Here is an 18,589-nt window from a genome sequence, read left to right as displayed (position 1 = left end):
AAGGGAGGAAGGGTAGGAGGGAAGGGAAGGAGGGGAGGGTGAGAGGGAAGGAGAGAAGGAGGGAGGAAGTGGTCTTTCACATATAGTCAAAAACCCACAAGCACTTACCAATAGTGCCACCCAATGCCATGACTCCAGACATCTGGGCTAACAATTCGGTGCACGGTTTTAAGCCTCCAAGAGTGGCTGCCAGGCCTCCAGCCACACCAATCATGCCCAATGCATTGCCAAGACGAGCTGTTCCCTGGGTGGAAAGGCCGGCCAGGGCACCAACGCAGCACAGACCCGAGCCCAGGTACATGATCTTTCCCAAAGAAAAAACAAAAGAAAAAGATTATCAAAACCTGGCTACTGGTCTTGATTTTTTTTTTTTTTTTTTTTTTTTTGCTTTTTGGGTCACACCCAGCGATGCACAGGGGTTACTCCTGGCTCATGCACTCAGGAATCACTCCTGGCGGTGCTCAGGGGACCATATGGGATGCTGGGAATCAGACCCAGGTCTGCCGCATGCAAGGCAAATGCCCTACCCACAGTGTTATTGTTCTGGCCCTAAGCAAACATGATTCTTTAAGGACACATTTAAAATCAGGTAATGGAGAACCAAAATGACTTATTTGATGTCAATGTATCTTCTTGTCCACAAGGGATGGTAGCGTCTCATAATTTTCACATTTTACTTTTAATTATACCATTCATGTAAGTGTTTTCGGCTGGATTGTCAGTATGTATATAAAATTACTACATTTAAAAAGTGTTGTTATGGGGCTGGAGCCATAACACAGCGGGTAGGGCGTTTGCCTTGAGTTCGATTCCCAGCATCCCATATGGTCCGCTGAATACCACCAGGGGTAATTCCTGAGTGCAGAGCCAGGAGTAAGTAACCCTGTGCATCGCCAGGTGTGACCCCAAAAGAAAAACAAAAGTGTTGCTATACCATCTAGATCTGAGTATCACAAGGGAGCCAATTCTTGGTGTTCCATGACATTGCCATCCATTTTCTCATGTAGATGGCATGTAGTAACTCAGTCTCATGGTTCCAGGGAGAAATAGGCAATTTTATTTTATAAAGAGAATGTCAGAACTTAAAAAGGCTGCATACTTTTTCCAAGGCTGAGTGGTAAGGAAGTGACAAATCTGGACTGAGACATGGGATGGGCTAACCCACTTTTCTCAAAAATAAAAAATAAAAACATAAATACATAAAAAGCTCTTTCAACAAATACTGCCTATTGAAAACAGCAGAAACCAAGACAGAATAATTTTCCTGATATCAGAGAGGTAGAGAGATTACTACAACTATATCTAGACTTAGAACTCAACATTCTCTTCATTTCTATTTTTCCATACAGCATTCATTTTTGAACATAAATTTTAAAATTCTCTGCTTTTTGAGTGTGTGGTGCCAGGCATAGAACCCTGGGCCTCACACATGAAAGTCATTTATTCTATCATTAAGCCATTTCCCTGAACCCAACATGCATTTTTTAATTATCTTTTTTAAATGAATTTGCAACACGCTCTCCACAAAAAGAGATGATGCACTGGATTTGGATAGGAAGAAAATGGGTAGATAAGAAAACTAATAATATTTAATCATCAATTTTTCTAATTTCTTACTGATTATGTCACTGTATCCCTACAACAATATACCCAGGTACATAAAGAATAAACTAATAATCTTTCTTACACATGGTAAAACAGGGTAAAAACAGGTCTGCATATTTAATTAGTAAGCAAATCTGTCTCTAGAATCCAAGATCTTGATTCTTTGTGTGTTTTTGTTTTTGTTTTTGTTTTTGTTTGCTCTTTTGGGTCACACCCAGCGATGCACAGCGGTTACTCCTGGTTCGTGCACTCAGGAATTCCTCCTGGTGGTGCTCTGGAGACCATATGGGATGCTGGGAATCGAACCCGGGTCAGCCACGTGCAAGGCTATCGCTGCAGCCCCAGATCCTGATTCTTAAGAAAAAGGATGGTTGTATTTGATCAAGATGTTTCTAGAATTGTTGCTATACTGCCTAATAATCTGAATTTTGACAGTGATACTATTGTGCTTAACCGGGATTTTAAAAAGGCAAAAATTAAACCTTTCATAGGAGCCTCTTACTTGTTCAATGTTATAACCACCATAGAGGGCAGCTAAATATCCTCCGACAAAGGTGCCAGCAGGGAGCAGGTAGAGGTAATTGTACTCAGGGGGATCAGAGGGACGCTTGAACATGTCCAGCATTCTCTGAGTCACCAGAAAGCCACCTTATCAAAATACATATAAAACAAAAGGACATTATCTCACTGAGCAACATGATTTTTTAATGTGCCACAATTTTACCATCTTAAGCATATTCTTATCTTCCAGCAGTAAACAAAATTTTAAGTCACATTTTTAAGAGCCTCAAAAGTAAACGCTATTTTTTGGAAAAAGTTAATTCTACTAAAATCAGGTCTGTGGAAGGGGTGGGGAGGATAAGTAAATATATTCAGGAATAAAACTTGCTATCAAAGTGCAGAACCAACTATTTCTGCATGACTAACAGTAAACAACCATTCAAACAGCTTGGGAATGCAAAAAAACAAAGGCCAATATTTTTTTCTAAGAGCTATCCTGTTAAACTCTGTAATAAATGGTAGAAGGGAGAGTGTTTTATCGATAGAAACCACGTTTCTTGGCTACATTAAAGAATTTTTAACTACAAAATAGCATCAAATGAGTTGCACATATAAGTGATTAGGCTTTCACTTTCAGGAACGAACACAGGCTAGGATAAGGCAAAAGCCTAAAATTTTATCTTAAAAAATGTATTCTCAGAGGGAGATGTTATGGTGATAGCTCTAAGTTAACTTAGTTTCAAACTATGCATTCAAGAACTTTCCAGTTAACTTGCAAAAGACATCGTTTTATTTATTTTTTTGGGGCACTGGAGAGGAGGTTATTTTATCAACAGTTTCTAGAAATTACTGATAGGCAAAAATCACTAATTTTCCTCAGAGGAAAACTTATATCCATTTATGGTCTACGTGAATCACCTTTGTAGACATAATTCAATCCTTGACATCGGGGTGTCTGCTATGCACGGATTCATCTTTGTTCCTAGTGTCTCATTAAAAAGAGCACTCTGGGGTCTTGCCCTCACTGTACCTGCAATGTTGACTGAGGATATGAATGTAGCCAGAGCAGCAAGGCCCTGAGAGGTTGTCAAAGGATACAAATGTCCGCCCATCAACGCCAGCCCGCCAACTGCAGTCAACCCTGGGAAGAAAGCATCAATCAGGTGGATAGTTATGGGGGCAGAGCCCATTCAATGTCACAGCTCAAGAACCTCACGTGCACAGATTCACCAAGAAGCAAGCGCTCCTGCGCCATTCTCACTAAAATATTGCAGCGGGTAAAGAAATAACAAGTCTTTCTTCTACATAAGAATCTGTTCTCCTCTGAACTTTCTAGCTCCGTTCTCCTGAGAAGGTGTCCATCAGTCAAGCTACTAGACAGCACTGCATGTGATCTAAATGGGACCCTAAATGGGACCCTGATGGAGAAAGTGCATCTGAATTGGAAGGGACTATTCCTGAGGCAGAAGCTGTAACTCTTGGCTGTTCTGAGGACGGTACTGCCTGGAATTAGTGCTCCCACAGAGATTCTGGCAGCGATGTCCAGAGCCATGTGGTCAGAGATGCCCACTAGGGCCGTGAGGTTTCCAAGTCATGGTCATCCCCAAAGCCATCCCCAATGTGGAGCTCATTAGTCAGACCTGAGCTGTCACTGAAGGCCAAAGAGAACAGCCCCTGGGCCTCTGTGTGGATGGCCGCATGACCGCTGGGAGGCCTCTTGCCAATGGCTAACATGCTAGACAGCTCTGCTTCTCATCCCCTAAGCTTCAGTCACCCCGACATCACGTGTGGCCTGTGAGTTGTGCTAGGAATATTTAGCATCTTAGAAGTTCTAAGAGAGCCTAAGAGATACTGCCACGAAGACTGCAAGAAATACAGATTTCCAAATTCTAGCAGAGGAATGCTTTATTGCAAAGCTGTGATAACTGAAAGAATAGCAGTGACTCCACACTGCCTACAAGGGGAAACGCCCAAGAGGCCTAACACTCCCTCTGCCACTCCCTCTGCTTCTCTCTCTCTCTCTCTCTCTCTCTCTCTCTCTCTCTCTCTCTCTCTCTCTCTCTCTCTCTCTCTCTCTCTCTCTCTCTCTCCTCTGTCTCTGTCTCTGTCTCTCTCCCTCTCTTTCTCCCTCTCTCTCTCCTCTGTCTGTCTCTGTCTGTCTGTCTCTCTCTCTCTCTCCCCCTCCCTCTTCTCTCTCTCCTTCCCTCCCTCCCACAATCACCACCTCCCACAATTCAAAACACAGTAACACAGTCTGTAGACTCTTCCTTTGAAAGCACTTGCAGTCGAGGAAGTCCACGAAATCCTAAGGCAAGGGAAAGCATGAGAGGCACAAACCTGAGATGGCATTAGTGACTGACATCAGAGGTGAGTGGAGAGCGGGGGTTACGCCCCAGACAGTGTGGTAGCCCACAATGCCCGCCAAGCCAAAAGTCGTCACCATCTGGGAAAAAGCCAAGTTGGGGGCCACAATGCCCAAACCCAACACTCCGGCGAGACCTAGAGGCAGACAGGGAGAGTACGGGTTGACGTTCAACTCTCTCAGGCCGGTTCAAAGCACACACACATCCACACAAACGCATGGGATAGACGATGCTTCTAAATCCAGCTCCTTGCCAAGGGCAAGTGGACCTTTCACAGGATTGGGGCCCAGAGGAGGGGAGGGAGGAGGTTAAAGGGACTGTGAACAGAACTCACCTTCCTGACCTCGCCCCCTGACAGTGAAATAAACTGTCAAGATCTGTAAAACGTATGAGTCACCTTAATAACAAACTGCACATTTTCCTCTGTGGAGTTTGTCCTCTTCCCTGTCTTAACTTTCACTGACAATGTCACATGTGTTTGCAAAACTGTTCTGGGTCCAGAATTATAGGCCTAGCGAGGATCGACCAAATCATTTTCTACTTGAGCAAGACACAACTGTTGTTAAGACAGGACTTTCGGGAGGCCAATTTCCTGCCACTCTCAAAGTTGGCTAAGAAAGAGGGATTTTAAAAGAGGAGGAAGGTTTTCATTCACTCCAGCGCCTCCCCAAAACATATGCCTTCCACCCACCCGGGACCAAGATTTTGCAATTGCTCCTGAATCTGGACTGGACTGCTGGCCATGACATCAGTCCGGCCTCAACACCAAGTCAGCAAACAGGACTTTACAAAGAAAAAGGGGGAAAAAATATGAAATTAAATTAAAAATGTGGAGAATACAAGCAAGCAGCTCAGAACATACATCTTTAATTATCGGCTCTCCTAAGGGCAAACATGCAGCCGGCTTTTCTGCAGTATGAGAGGAAGGGTTACCTAGTGGTCAGGACAGATGGGATGGCACGGGACCAGGGTGCTGGAATTCAAACCTCCTGCTATGAACTTTTTCTTTACAAATGGGCACCCTTGGAGTATCTAGGAATCGACACTTTAAACCATTCTCTAAATCTCTAGTTTTAATTTCTATTTTCCAACCCATATACAAGACTTCCAGGATCCCAACACACAGCTTGGTTAAGCCTCTGCTGTAAGAGTTCGATAGATCTTTGTTCTTTCACTCCAGTTTTAACATCAGACAAGCCATACAGGGCTGGGGTTAAGAATCTCTTCTCTTAAGTCAGACTGCTTCACTCAAATCCTGGCGCTGCTGCATGCTAGCTGGGTGATCTCAGGTAGTTAACCTCTCTGTGCTAGAGTGCCCTCATCTGCAATAGGAACTACCCTCTCTGTTCCCATCTGGAAATAGAAAACAATAACATGACCATGTCACCGATTTCTTACAAGGAATAAATGAGCTAAGGCATGTGAGGTATTTAGCATGACAATTCCTAGCACTCACTAAATGCTAATTACTGTAGCTAATTATTATGACCATGTAGGTCAAGATGCACTGAATTTATCATGATATTCCACACACTATGTTGGGCATCTCAGACAGGTATCAAAGATTTAAATATTTTGTCAGCTATTTAGGAAACTAGCAGTTGTCTTAATATAGTATAAAACATGCTAGTCTATAGCCTGTGTAATTTTTTTTTAGAAAAAAAAAGGAGAAAAGCAAAGAATGGAAGGAAAAAAGCAAATCACATTCCTTAAATATCTTGGAGCTTCAACAGAAGTGTTCAGGGACCAGGGGCAATGCCTGGTAATACTCTGCCCTGCTGTGAGGACAGATGATCCGAGCTCCTGGGGACAATGTTTGAGGACAAATCATTCTTTGTAGAAAGCTACTGAAATAGATTCTTAACACATACACATGCAAAAACATATTTATTTGAGGGATGAAGAGACAGTGCAGGGGATAAAGCACTTGCTTTGCATGGAGCTGTGATGCTGCTGCAGCCTGGTTCAAATCTCCAGCAACATATATATATATATATATATATATATATATATATATATATATATATAGTCCCCTAAGCAACCCCACCAGGTGACTCCTGAGCAGAGCCAGGAATAGCCACTGAGCACCACAAGATGCCCCCCCACCACATACACACACGTATACATGTGCGAGTATGTATATTCTTAAAACATAAAAGTCCAATGTTGTATACAGTCATCCTTTTATTCTTGAAAGTGCCACCGTCTATTAAACTACAAGAAATTCTGATGTAACAAATCCAAAAGAAACCTGGAGAGAGATTGAGGAGATTCAACCCTAGTGTGACCCCCAGCAACATATGGTCCCCTGAGTATATCGTCAGCTGTGGCCCCGGTGGTCCCACAGGACCACTGGGATGGCCCTGGTGGTTCCCAGCACCATAAAGGCCCGAGTGACACCTCAGGCCCTAGCTCTAAACCCCTTTCTGGCTTTGAGATTCTTAGGAATCTCAGAGAAATGGAAATTTACAACCCTACTGATAATAGTCTCTGAGCACAAAACAATAATCTGGTTTCTTTTCTTTTTTTTTTAATAAGTGCAAGTAGGGACACTGTCCCATCTCTTCACAATGTTCAGAACGAGAGACTTTTTCAGTCTTTTTGCTGAGACTTGCTCTTTATTCAAGGAGAGTTACACAGTTAGCTTTAAAACATCTGGACTCACAGGGGAATTTGGAGAATGCTGAGGCTACAAGAAATCTGTGTGGATGGTGCTGCCCCTTAATTCTTTAGAGTTTGCTTTTGAGTTTTTGTTGTCTTGGCCCTAAACATTTAAAATTCATTCTATGAGAGAGAAACCAATTTAAAATCAAATACTCATATTTAAGACACTAATAATTCATGGCCAGAATAATATTTCATTTTACAATAGGTCTTTAGGATTTTCATGAAGATCAATTTAAAAACAAAGAACTTACTTAAAAAATAAGACAGAAAATTTTAATTAAATTATTTTGCCGAGTAAATAACTTAGAATGTTAATCAAATGTTCAGAGGCTATAAAAATATAGTGTTTCTTCTTACAACACAGTTGGGTTCCCAACTTATGGTTTTATAAGCCTTGCCAAAATACATAACCAAAATATATAACACCAACTCAATCACTACTGAATATACTGGTGTGTATAAAAATAACATTTATATCTAAAATATTTTTTGTAGAAGGAAAAGTGTTACCTGACTGCATCACTATTCACACACTCACACACACACACACCATACATATACGTATACATATACATATGCATATGCATATGCATATACATATATATATACACACATAGGGACTAGAGCGATAGTACAGCGGGTAGGGCGTTTGCCTTGCACGTGGCCCACCTGGATTTAATTCCTCCGTCCCTCTCGGAGAGCCCAGCGAGATACTGAGAGTATCCCACCCGCAGTGCAGAGCCTGGCAAGCTCCCCGTGGCGTATTCGATATGCCAAAAACGTAACAAGTCTCACAATGGAGATGTTACTGGTGCCCACTCGAACAAATGGATGTACAATGGGATGACAGTGCTTATTTATATATATATAGATACATATATATATATGTATACATACATACTTTCCAGTATTAGCACAAAGCCTATATCACCCAGGTAGGTAATCAATACAGTCTCCAATTCACAGAGATGAAACAAGTAACAAATAACAAGTTTATGAAAAATCACGCCTACCAAAACGGCCTTCCGTTTACTAATTTTGAGTACTAACAGGTGAATCATGACTGAATCCTAATAAACGAGAACTTTACCTGCCGTATATGCGGAAGCTGTTGCCATCGTCTTCCGGAAAGGGGTCACTGCAGCTGCTTTCTCGGCTTCCAATTCAGCCACTGACTTGGGTTTTCCTGGGGCAACTTGAGGAATATTTTTCGGTGTGGGAGCAGGAAAAATCACTTCACCATTCTAATAAAAGTCAGAAAAACAGCATTTTCTTTTAATCTGGCATGAAAAACACTGGTACCTCTAGTGTTTAAAAAAAAAAAAAAAGGTGCTCTTTTTAAAAAGTAACTTGATAAATGTCCAAAACCATTGCCATGTGTCTTGGGAATGGAAGGTTTAGAGGTCTAGATTGCTATTTTTAAGAAATACTTGCTGGAGTCAAAGAGATAACACAGAGGGTCCGGGGCTTGCTTTGCACATAGCCCGACATTCAATCCCCAGTACTCCATATGGTTCCCAGAGCCCCACCAGGAGTGATGTCTAAGCGCAGAGCCAGGAGGAGGCCCTGAGCACAACTGGGTATGGTCTAAAAACAAACAGCATACAAACTCCCCACTAATATCAGAGAGGGAGCACAGTAGGTGGAGCACAGGCTCTGCATGTAAGAGCACAGGTTCAATCCTTGGTACCTCACGGACCCCTGAGCACCATGGGAGCAACCCCCTGTACCTGAAGTACTGAATCAGGAGTAGTCCCTGCCGTGGTGCAAACCTTCCCCATCCAAATAATAGAGAGCCATTGGTATATACAGAACATAAGTCCCATGGAGGGCGGTTTAAAAAAAATTATATAAATTCACAGAATTTACAACTTATTTTATGTATACACATACCAGGTTTATAAAAATGTATTTGTTACATAAATAAATGATTTCCAAGTGTTCAGACTATACATGGAAGAATACAGAGCAAATCCTTAAAAGCAGAAGGAGGAAGGGAGTTGGAGAGACAGAAGAGCAGGAAAGGTGCTTGCTTTGCATGCGGCCAACAGAGTTGCAAGCCCCAGCAACCCCGTATGCCTATACGGTCCCTGAGCCCGGAACTAAAAGTGATCCCTGAGAACAGACTAGATCCTGAGCACTGCTGGGTGTGCAACCCCCCAAAAAACAAAACAAAAACAGGAATCTGAGTGATAGTCCAGTGGATAGGGCATTTGCCCTGCAAGTAGCCGACCTGGGTTCAATCCTCGGCATCCCATATGGCCCCCCCAAGCAACACCAGGAGTAATTTCTGATTGCAGAGCCAGGAGTAACCCCTGAGCATCACCAAGTGTGACCCAAAAAAGTAAATAAATAAATAAAAGAACCTCAAAACATTATATTAAAAACAGATGGGCATGGGAAATGTGTCATTTTTACATTTATTTTCAATTCAGGCTTTTTATTTTGCTTACTTTTCTTTTATATTTTAGGTGAGTCATCTATGTATATAAATCTGCACTATTTTTCTCTATGTTGTTCTTGATTTTGAAACCCTATATATCAGTATTTTGATTCAACTATCTCTCAATTGCAAAATACAATTTCTAAAGCCAAGGAGATTTCTCAAAGGGTTGAAGCACATGCTTTGTTCAGGGGGGCCCTGGGCTTGATCTCCCACACTGCATGGTCCCCCCAAGCACTACAGAAAAAATAGAAGATTTTCCTAGTATCAGAAATTTATACTGAAAACGCAGAACGGCACAGATCTCTTTACTCACCTTCATCACTACAGTTCCTCTGATAACATGAGCCATTGTACCAAAATCAAAGTCATCTTTCACTTCAAAGTGAAAATGATCTTTGTCAGGGCTGATGGCCTTCAGGAGTTTGGTGATGTTGTTGGAATACAAGGTGCTGGCCTGAGTAGCCATTCTGCTGGGAAGGTCTGTGTAGCCTATGTGAGTAATGCCCTGGACGAACAGAAACACACAGTGATTGGTCCTCATTCTTCCTAAGATACTTGCCATTCCCAGTCAAGGCTGAGCTTAGAAATTACACATCTTTATAAGTATACAAATACACTCACAAACACATTTCAAAAGGAGCATTAAACGTATATATTCAGGGGCTGGAGCGATAGTACAGCAGGTAGGCGTTTGCCTTGCACATGGCCGACCCGGGTTTGATTCCCAGCATCCCATATGGTCCCCTGAGCACCACCAGGAGTAATTCCTGAGTGCAGAGCCAGGAGTAACCCTGAGCATCGCTGGGTGTGACCCCCCTCCAAAAAAAAGTACACATTCATACTTTCAGGGCCTCGGCACACCTATCTGAAATAATGAACACCCTATCACAAAAGACTAAAGACGTGGGAGGTGTTTAAGAGATAGAGCTTTTTGCTGTACCTTATGAACGTAGAGTTCTCCTGGCTTAGTCGTTTCAAAGTTCCCACCAGCCTCCGCAGCTAAATCCACAACAACTGAACCTTCCTTCATTGACTCAATCATTTCTTTACTGAATAAAACTGGAGCTTTTTTACCTAAATAAGATTCAAGAAAACAATATTCATTATATTCTTCTGCCTATTCCACTAATCTCTTAATATTCAGGAATTTAACACGTGATGTATGAACTCTTTCAAAATCACCCTGAAATGCATAATACAGGTCAAACAAGTCATTCTCCGAAGGAAGAAAGGAGTAGAGCCAGTGTGCATTAGAGAAGGAGTGTGCACAAGAGCAGGCAAGCAGTGCCACTGGCTTAAATCTCAAGTCTCCACTGACAATGGTCTTCCCAGCTGGCTGACTTCCAGTACCCATAAAGACAGAAACATCTTGCCTATTCCTTTATATTTAATAATGAGCTATCAATAAGGAGACTGCATGCCCATATTGGACAATTCATAAAGGTCCCAAGTGCCAAAGAAATATTCAAAAGTAATTTACAAATTAAAAACTAGGATATTTCTAATCAGCCTAACAAATGGTTTTTGTTAAATTTTCCTACATGTTATACTGACATACCATTAACAGAATATGAGCTAACCGTATGAAGAGATATGAAAACATCAGGACACAGGGCCAGAGAGATAGCACAGCAGGTAGGATGCTTAACCTTGCACACGGCTGACCTAGGTTCAATCCCCGGCATCTTGTATGGTCCCCTGAGCACCCCCAGGAGTAATTCCTGAGTGCAGAAGTAATCTCTGAGCATCACCAGGTGTGGTTCAAAAACAACAACAGAAGGGGGGAAAGAAAAGAAAATTTAAAAGAAAACAACAGGATACCCCCAACTCTGAAAGGTTTACGATCACGTATACACTTTTATTCCCCCTCCAAAGCTATTTACTTTGTATGTCTGATGAGTTGAGCTTTACACCTGCTGCTGAGAATATAAAAACAGAAAAGAACTCTTCTCATGAAACACACCATCCTCATGCAGTTCATGTTTTAAATTTGTACATAGAAGGTGAAGTCCCAAACGTCAGGGTTTTCCAAGCTAATATATATCAATCATCTCAGTGAGGGCCCATGCTGCCAGAATATTACCATGTTCACATTTCATAAATCAATGCAAACAGACCAAAAGGAAGAGAAATCCAGTGTAAGCTTGGTAGTAGGGAAGCAGGCAACAAATTCTCTATCTCTTCTGAAAATTTTCACTGTTTACAGAATTTCAGTAACAACATCATCAAACACACTTGATGATGGAAAGCAATTTAAAATAAAATCTGCATTATAATATAGTTTTTTTCAGTTCAATTGGTTTTTTAATCAGTTCAATTGGAACACATGACTCAAAACAGAAAAATGACCTTCATTTGTAGCACAGGAGGGAAAAAAGTTGTAAAGACAGAGCAGGTGTTTATGTAGTACCTCTAAGCTTAATACTTCTAAGGTAATGCTTAATACTTCTAAGATACTTCTTAATACTTCTAAGAAAAAAACAAATTCTTTATAAGTCTTATTTTTTCCTTTTTTTTAGATTTTGGAAATTAAAGCATCATGATTTACGAAGTTATTCACAGTTTAGAATAATATTGTATGTGTTTTAGATATCCACTATTGCAGCATCAATCTCAGCATCAGTGTCAACTTCCCTCCACTGATGTTCACAGGTTCTCTTCATATCCCCTCCCCCCTCCATACCCCCCACCCCAGACTGCCCTTTTGACATGTACCTTTCTAAGTTTGACTGTTAAAGTTTGGGTCTCTTGATTTCACTGTTGACTCTGTGGTTTGGATAACTGGCTCTATATCATTCCTTGACACCACCTTTGTACTTGAATCCCCTGACCTGCCCTCTCTCCCCTGCTACCACCCCATCCCCTTGTTTCTCACCTGCCTTTTCTTCTCCTCCCCCTCCACTCTTTCTTTTCTTCCCCTCCCCAGCCTCCGGGGCCAAGGTATCAGCCTTCTTATCAAAAATCCTCCTGGGCTCCGGAGCTGAGGTGGTTCTAATCCTTGTCATAAGTGCCTCACTGGAACTCTGCTCTGGCCTCCGGGACTGGTGCCACATGGTTCTTTGTGTGATCTCCCACTCTCTCTTGGTCTCTCTTTCAAACCCCCATGAAAGAGCAACAATACAGAACTATTTTCTCCACAGACAACATCCTGAAGTTCTGGTAGTTTCACCACTTCTCCCAATTCTCCCCACTTCTCAACAGCCCCTCTGCCCTCCCCACTGCAGCGAAACAAAAGGAGCATGAAATGCACATCTGAGGACTTCTCCCCAAAAAAGGGCCATACAGCAAGTTCCACAATGACTTTCACCCATGGTTCACATGGCTCCCATCAATTAATGCCATCCCCCGCCCCCTCTCTGATCCAGTGCCTCCTCCTGCACCCATCCCTTGCTGGTTGCAGCTTTTCCCACTACCTACTCTACCCGCCAGGTTCAATTATATCTGCCATGTACTCTTTGGGCTATAACCAGTGTGAATCCAGGTCCATCCTATTCCACTTTGAACTGCAAAAAATTTACAGTCATTATGGTCATTAATCTCATGCCTCAAAAACTGGCACCTACCTATGTTTTTTTTGCCCTAGAAATTCCAGGTTCCTTCTCTATTCTGAGACATCTATAGATAGGGATCCATCCCTGGAATGTAATGCTACCAGCTTCACAACACATCGAGTGACCAAAATCATTCAGGCTTCGTAAAGCACGTCTGACATACAACTTACTTCGCATCTTTGATTTTAATCAACTTTCACAGAACAATTATGCAGCGGTTGACTCAACTTTTTAATTTTTTAATCTTATGAGTTAGTTCACAATGTTTGATTACCGTCAATATTCAAACACTAATCCCACCAGCATTACACCTTCCCACTACCAAATTCAAGATGTTTCCATCCCAAGCCAGCCCGAATCCCTGTCCCAAAACACAACCAAAATAGCAGAGTTCATATTGTCTGTTATGAAGAACTGCTGAACATGCTTACAAAAAAAAGTGCTCATATTGGAAACAGTGTGAAGATTATCTTATTTTGGCAGGAGCCACTAAGACATCCTATAGGATATCACTAACATGTTGTTAAAGTTTGGGTGATGTGAGCTTTGGTATATATCTAAAATATGTATATATACATAAATATGTTTCCCTCCATAATTTGTTGTCTTCCATCTGAACCCCATCAAATGTGGTATAGTAATTATGGAGAATGGGTAGGGAGTGTTTTATGATGTGTCGCGTGGCTGCAAAAGTAGCCATGTGGCAGTTGACTCAACTTTAAAGAAGGCATGCCTACCCATACAGACTTGCGTCCCAACAGATACGGCAGGTGTTCCACCTACACGATAAACATATCATTCAATCGCTTCTGAAAAGAGCCCATTCTTCACCTAGAGCCATTTAGCATACTAATGACTTAAAAGTGTTTTACGGTCACTTCTGTCCTAAAAGCATTTAAAAGACATGGAATTAATCGGGGCTTGAAATGTGGCTCAAATTGTAGCATTACCCTGACTTTGACCCCAATAGCACATGAACACCCATCAAACTCCTGTTGGCCCTTGAGTGCTGCTGAGTGTAGTCAACAATTTGAGGTGGGGGTTACATTCAATGATGCTCAGTAATTTCTGGCTCTACACTCAGGATTACTCCTAGCGATATTCAGGGGGTTATATGAGATGTCCAGGATAAAACCGGGGTTGAACAGGTGCAAAGCAAACCCCCTACTCTCTATACTATTGCTCCAGCCCCTACCCCCACAATAATTTTTTAGGAGATATTTAGTTGCTGTAAGTGAAAAAAAAACACACAATTAAACAGTACATATGAAACAGTCCTATCCTGTTGGAAACTATACATATAAGTAATATTTTACATATGCAAATATGTAAATTCTCACGTATAATAAATTATTTCCAGTAAACTCATATTGCATTTATCACCAGGATTTTTTGAGTAGTGAGACTAAAAACAATTTATTTTCTTCTTGCTTTTTGTTTATCTCCCAAATGTTCTAGAAGAGTTTGTTTAATTCTAACATTTAAAAAAAAAGATTTAGTAACATCTACAAGGGAGTATTTTGATAGATGCAACAATGCAGCTTTCCCAAGTGCTCACATAGAGACTTTTTTTTTAATTCTGAAAAATTAAAGAAATGAAAATTAAAAACAGAGGGAAATGGAACATAAAAAAATAAAGAGCAGGGTAAAACATTCGAGTCACAAACAAACAAATCCAAATTTGATCCCCAGCATCCTATATGGTCCCCGGAGCATCACCAGAAGTGATTCTTGAGTACAAAGCCAGGAATAATATCTTAAAGTAGTGCTGGGTGTGGTCCAGAAACAAAACAACAACAATAAAAATGAAAGAAATGAAAGAAATAAGATTATTAGGTAAGTATTTGGGGCTGGAAAAATCTATCCAAAGTTCAAACTGTCATGCTTCAAACTAAACTCTAAACTCCATAGATCAAAGTTAATTGCAAAGCAAAATCAACCCATCAGAAAAAGGAAAGAGAAGGGCCAAGGATGGGGCTCAGTGGCAAAGCACAAGTCTCCAAGCAAGAGGTCCTGGGTTTGATCACCAGCATGGTAAAGAGTGAAAGAGAGAAAGAGAAAGTTTTATTGAATATCTCCCCAGTCTTTTGATTATAAAGGCATTCCTAAACGTAAAGCAGTGGGGAAAATTACAAAGGAAAATACCAATAGATTTAAATATACAAAATATAAACAAAACGCTGATATAATGCATATATACTATCCTTATACACTGTCACTGTATCACTGTCATCCCATTGCTCATCAATTTGCTCGAGCGGGCACCAGTAACGTCTCCATTGTAAGATTTGTTGTTACTGTGTTTGGCATATCGAATACGCCATGGGTAGCTTGCCCAGCAAGCTACCGAGAGTATCTCGCCTGCCTGGCAGAGCCTGACATGCTTATACACATATTCTTAAAAGAATTGATGAAAAGGTGCTTCACATTAAAACCTAACAGACACTTAAAGCATAACCTTAAGGTCCTAATAATGAGCAATAAAAACAAAAGACAAATCAATTCAAAGTCAAATGGTCACAATCAAATGAGAAAAAAATAAAACTCACTGAGGAAAAAATTCAAAGAAATATGAATACAAAAACTGGTGTGTTAACTTTTGTTTCTAAAACTAAGTCCAAAAATCAAACGTTGCTGAAATTAAACAATTATCTGGAAAATATGTCAATAAAACTATGAATTGTATGATCTTTCAGGGAAACAGGCAATCAAGCATGTATCAATTAAACAAAAATGTTAATATTCATTCATCAGATCCTGGAGAAATAAATGAAAATAAAGAAACGGGAGCCATGTAGAACAAATATTAGAGTATTACTTTTAATTGACAAGAACTGGGAATTAAAATAATCGTAAGAAGAAAATCCTACAAAACCAAAAATTTATTAGTTATTAAGAATGACTCATATTACATAAAAGGAAAACTACTTATGATGGAATAACAAATGGGAAAAATTAAGTAAGGTAGAATACACTAATGTCAACATGATAAAAACGGGAGAGGAAGGCTAGAAAAAGAAAAAGGTAAAACATTAACAGCATTTTTCACTAAGTACAGGGTAATATTTATCTCCTGCTTCGAATTGTATTGCATTTCCAACAAGTTACAGACTATTTTTATTTTTATATCTCATTTTACTTTATTGTTTTAATACTTATCCCTATTGCACTATAGCACTGCCGTCCTGTTGTTCATCAATTTGCTTGAGTTGGCACCAGTAACGTCTCCATTGTGAGACTTGTTGTTACTGTTTTTGGCATATTGAATACGCCACGGGTAGCTTGCCAGGCTCTGCCATGCGGGTGGGATACTCTCAGTAGCTTGCCGGGCTCTCCGAGAGGGACGAAGGAATCGAACCTGGGTCGGCCGCATGCAAGGCAAATGCCCTACCCGCTATGCTATTGTTCCAGTCCTAAAATATTAATTTACCCCTATTCCTATTAATATTTTAAAACATATTCATTAATAAAAAGAACAAATTTTCCCTTAAGTTGAGGACAGAAAATGAAGAGTTATACTAGAACAAACTTATTTTGACTACCGACCCCGTTTCAGAAACAAAATTACTCTGCACCCCCTACAAACACACCTTCTTTAACTGAACAAACAGTAAATGCCCCTCAATTGCACCTGAAACTACTGTTATCTCTTGCATCATTCTCACTCCCTCAGAGGGTGATATAACCCACCCTGGAAAACACAGCACTTGAAGGTAAAATTTTTACTTAGAAATGGTACTAGGGCAGGGAAGGGGCCTGGAGATATAGTACAGCAGGTAGGGTGCTTGCTTTGCATGCAGTCAACCTGGGTTCAATACCTGGCATCACATATGGTCCCCCAGTCACCACCAGGAATAATTTCTGAGCCAGAGTCAGGAATAACTCCTGAGCCTTGCTGGGTGTGACCCAAAAACGAAATAAAACAAAACAAAAAGAAGGAAGGAAGGAAGGAAGGAAGGAAGGAAGGAAGGAAGGAAGGAAGGAAGGAAGGAAGGAAGGAAGGAAGGAAGGAAGGAAGGAAGGGAGGGAGGGAGGGAGGGAGGGAGGGAGGGAGGGAGGGAGGGAGGGAGGGAGGGAGGGAGGGGGCGAAGAAGTACTACTGGTACTGGAGTATAGGCATTAAGGTACTTGCCTTGCATCCCACTGACCCTGATTCAAATCCCCAACACCATATATGGTCCCTGAGCAACCAGGGATCACTGCTGAACAGGGGCAAGGAAAAACCCTCTTTGAGGTGTGATCCAAAATACTCACCTCCCCCCCCCATCAAGTATGGTACGAGACCAGCTGTTTTACTCACCAATTGAAAAGGCCTCACTCTGGAACATGTAACTTTCCCTTGCTACAGTATATGGAGCTATAATTAAGACAACCTTTCAAAGGGAGACAGTGACACAACTAAAGACAGAGAAACAGGAAGATGGGTACAGATATTTTTTATAATATATAACATATACAAATCCTTCAATCACAAAGAGATGCTCCATATATCTAGATAGTCTTGAAAAAAATCCTAGATACTAGGATGACAGATTCAATGAGCTACCATACACTTCAAGGCTTAGCTGTAGAAGAAAACTGAAGAAAGTAAAGGAGATGGTAGAAAGGCAAATACTTTTCCTGCCAGACTCTCAGCACTGCCAGGTGTGACCAAAAAAAAGTTTGTAAAAGAATATACTAAAAAACCAAAATTTACAACCCCTCAAACCACACTCCTAAAATAAGCATCACTTTCTAGCATGAAAATACATTCAAAAACCTTCCCTGATACAATACAAGCTATGGGTGAAAAATCTGGCATGACAGCCACTTTCATGAAATATTTCCCAAGACAGTTCAAGGACATTAAGTCCCCCAGTAAAATTATTCAATTCCCTCCATTCTTAGAGTTTATTTCTATATTTTTGCCAAGACACCGAAAGGATATCATATACTCACAATCATCATAGAAATACTGAAAATTCCCTCATTCATTAATTCAGTGAATATTTTTAGTGCCTACCATGTGCCTATTATGTGAGAAAGGAAAATTTTATTTTAGCTCTAGCTTCTAATATTTTAGAAAGAAAAAACTATTTTCAAAGAGTATTAAATAGTTTTATTAGTAGAATTAGAGGAATTCAAAGCACTTACCTAAAATTTTTAATAAACGCATTCCCAACTGGCTAATTATCTGAGGTGAGTAGGATCAATATACAATATCCTTGAATATTTTTGCACCAAGAATTCACTGTAGGCTAACTAAATGCTTTATCTATGTTCTCTGTTTCTAGAAATATGGCTGTGAATAACTTGAATTCAGTCCTAAGTGTCTGAATTCACCATATCTTTCCATACTTACGTATTTTATCATTAAGTGAATACTAAAATGCAACATAAAAATTAGAAATATTTATTTTCAAAAAGTTACTCATTTCTAAAAATAGCTTTTTAGGGAGTCCACACACAGCAGTGCT

General features: G+C 40.6%; 1 protein-coding gene across 1 annotated transcript in view; it reads right to left on the bottom strand.

Annotated features, from left to right (window-relative positions):
• Window positions 1-18,589, bottom strand: part of NNT (nicotinamide nucleotide transhydrogenase) — a 112,128-nt gene that overhangs the window by 49,976 nt on the left and 43,563 nt on the right. The window contains exons 8-14 of the mRNA XM_004608415.2: window positions 10,523-10,656; window positions 9,896-10,087; window positions 8,227-8,380; window positions 4,444-4,605; window positions 3,137-3,247; window positions 2,108-2,253; window positions 109-304 (exon numbers count right to left, since the gene is read on the bottom strand). Coding sequence (XP_004608472.2) covers window positions 109-304; window positions 2,108-2,253; window positions 3,137-3,247; window positions 4,444-4,605; window positions 8,227-8,380; window positions 9,896-10,087; window positions 10,523-10,656 — 1,095 coding nt within the window. The remainder of the gene's footprint in view (window positions 1-108; window positions 305-2,107; window positions 2,254-3,136; window positions 3,248-4,443; window positions 4,606-8,226; window positions 8,381-9,895; window positions 10,088-10,522; window positions 10,657-18,589) is intronic.

The sequence above is a fragment of the Sorex araneus genome, chromosome 1 (genome assembly GCF_027595985.1).
Source record: "Sorex araneus isolate mSorAra2 chromosome 1, mSorAra2.pri, whole genome shotgun sequence".
Taxonomy (NCBI): domain Eukaryota; kingdom Metazoa; phylum Chordata; class Mammalia; order Eulipotyphla; family Soricidae; genus Sorex; species Sorex araneus.
Note: the sequence above shows the minus strand (reverse complement) of the source record. Positions and strands in the feature narration are given on the sequence as shown.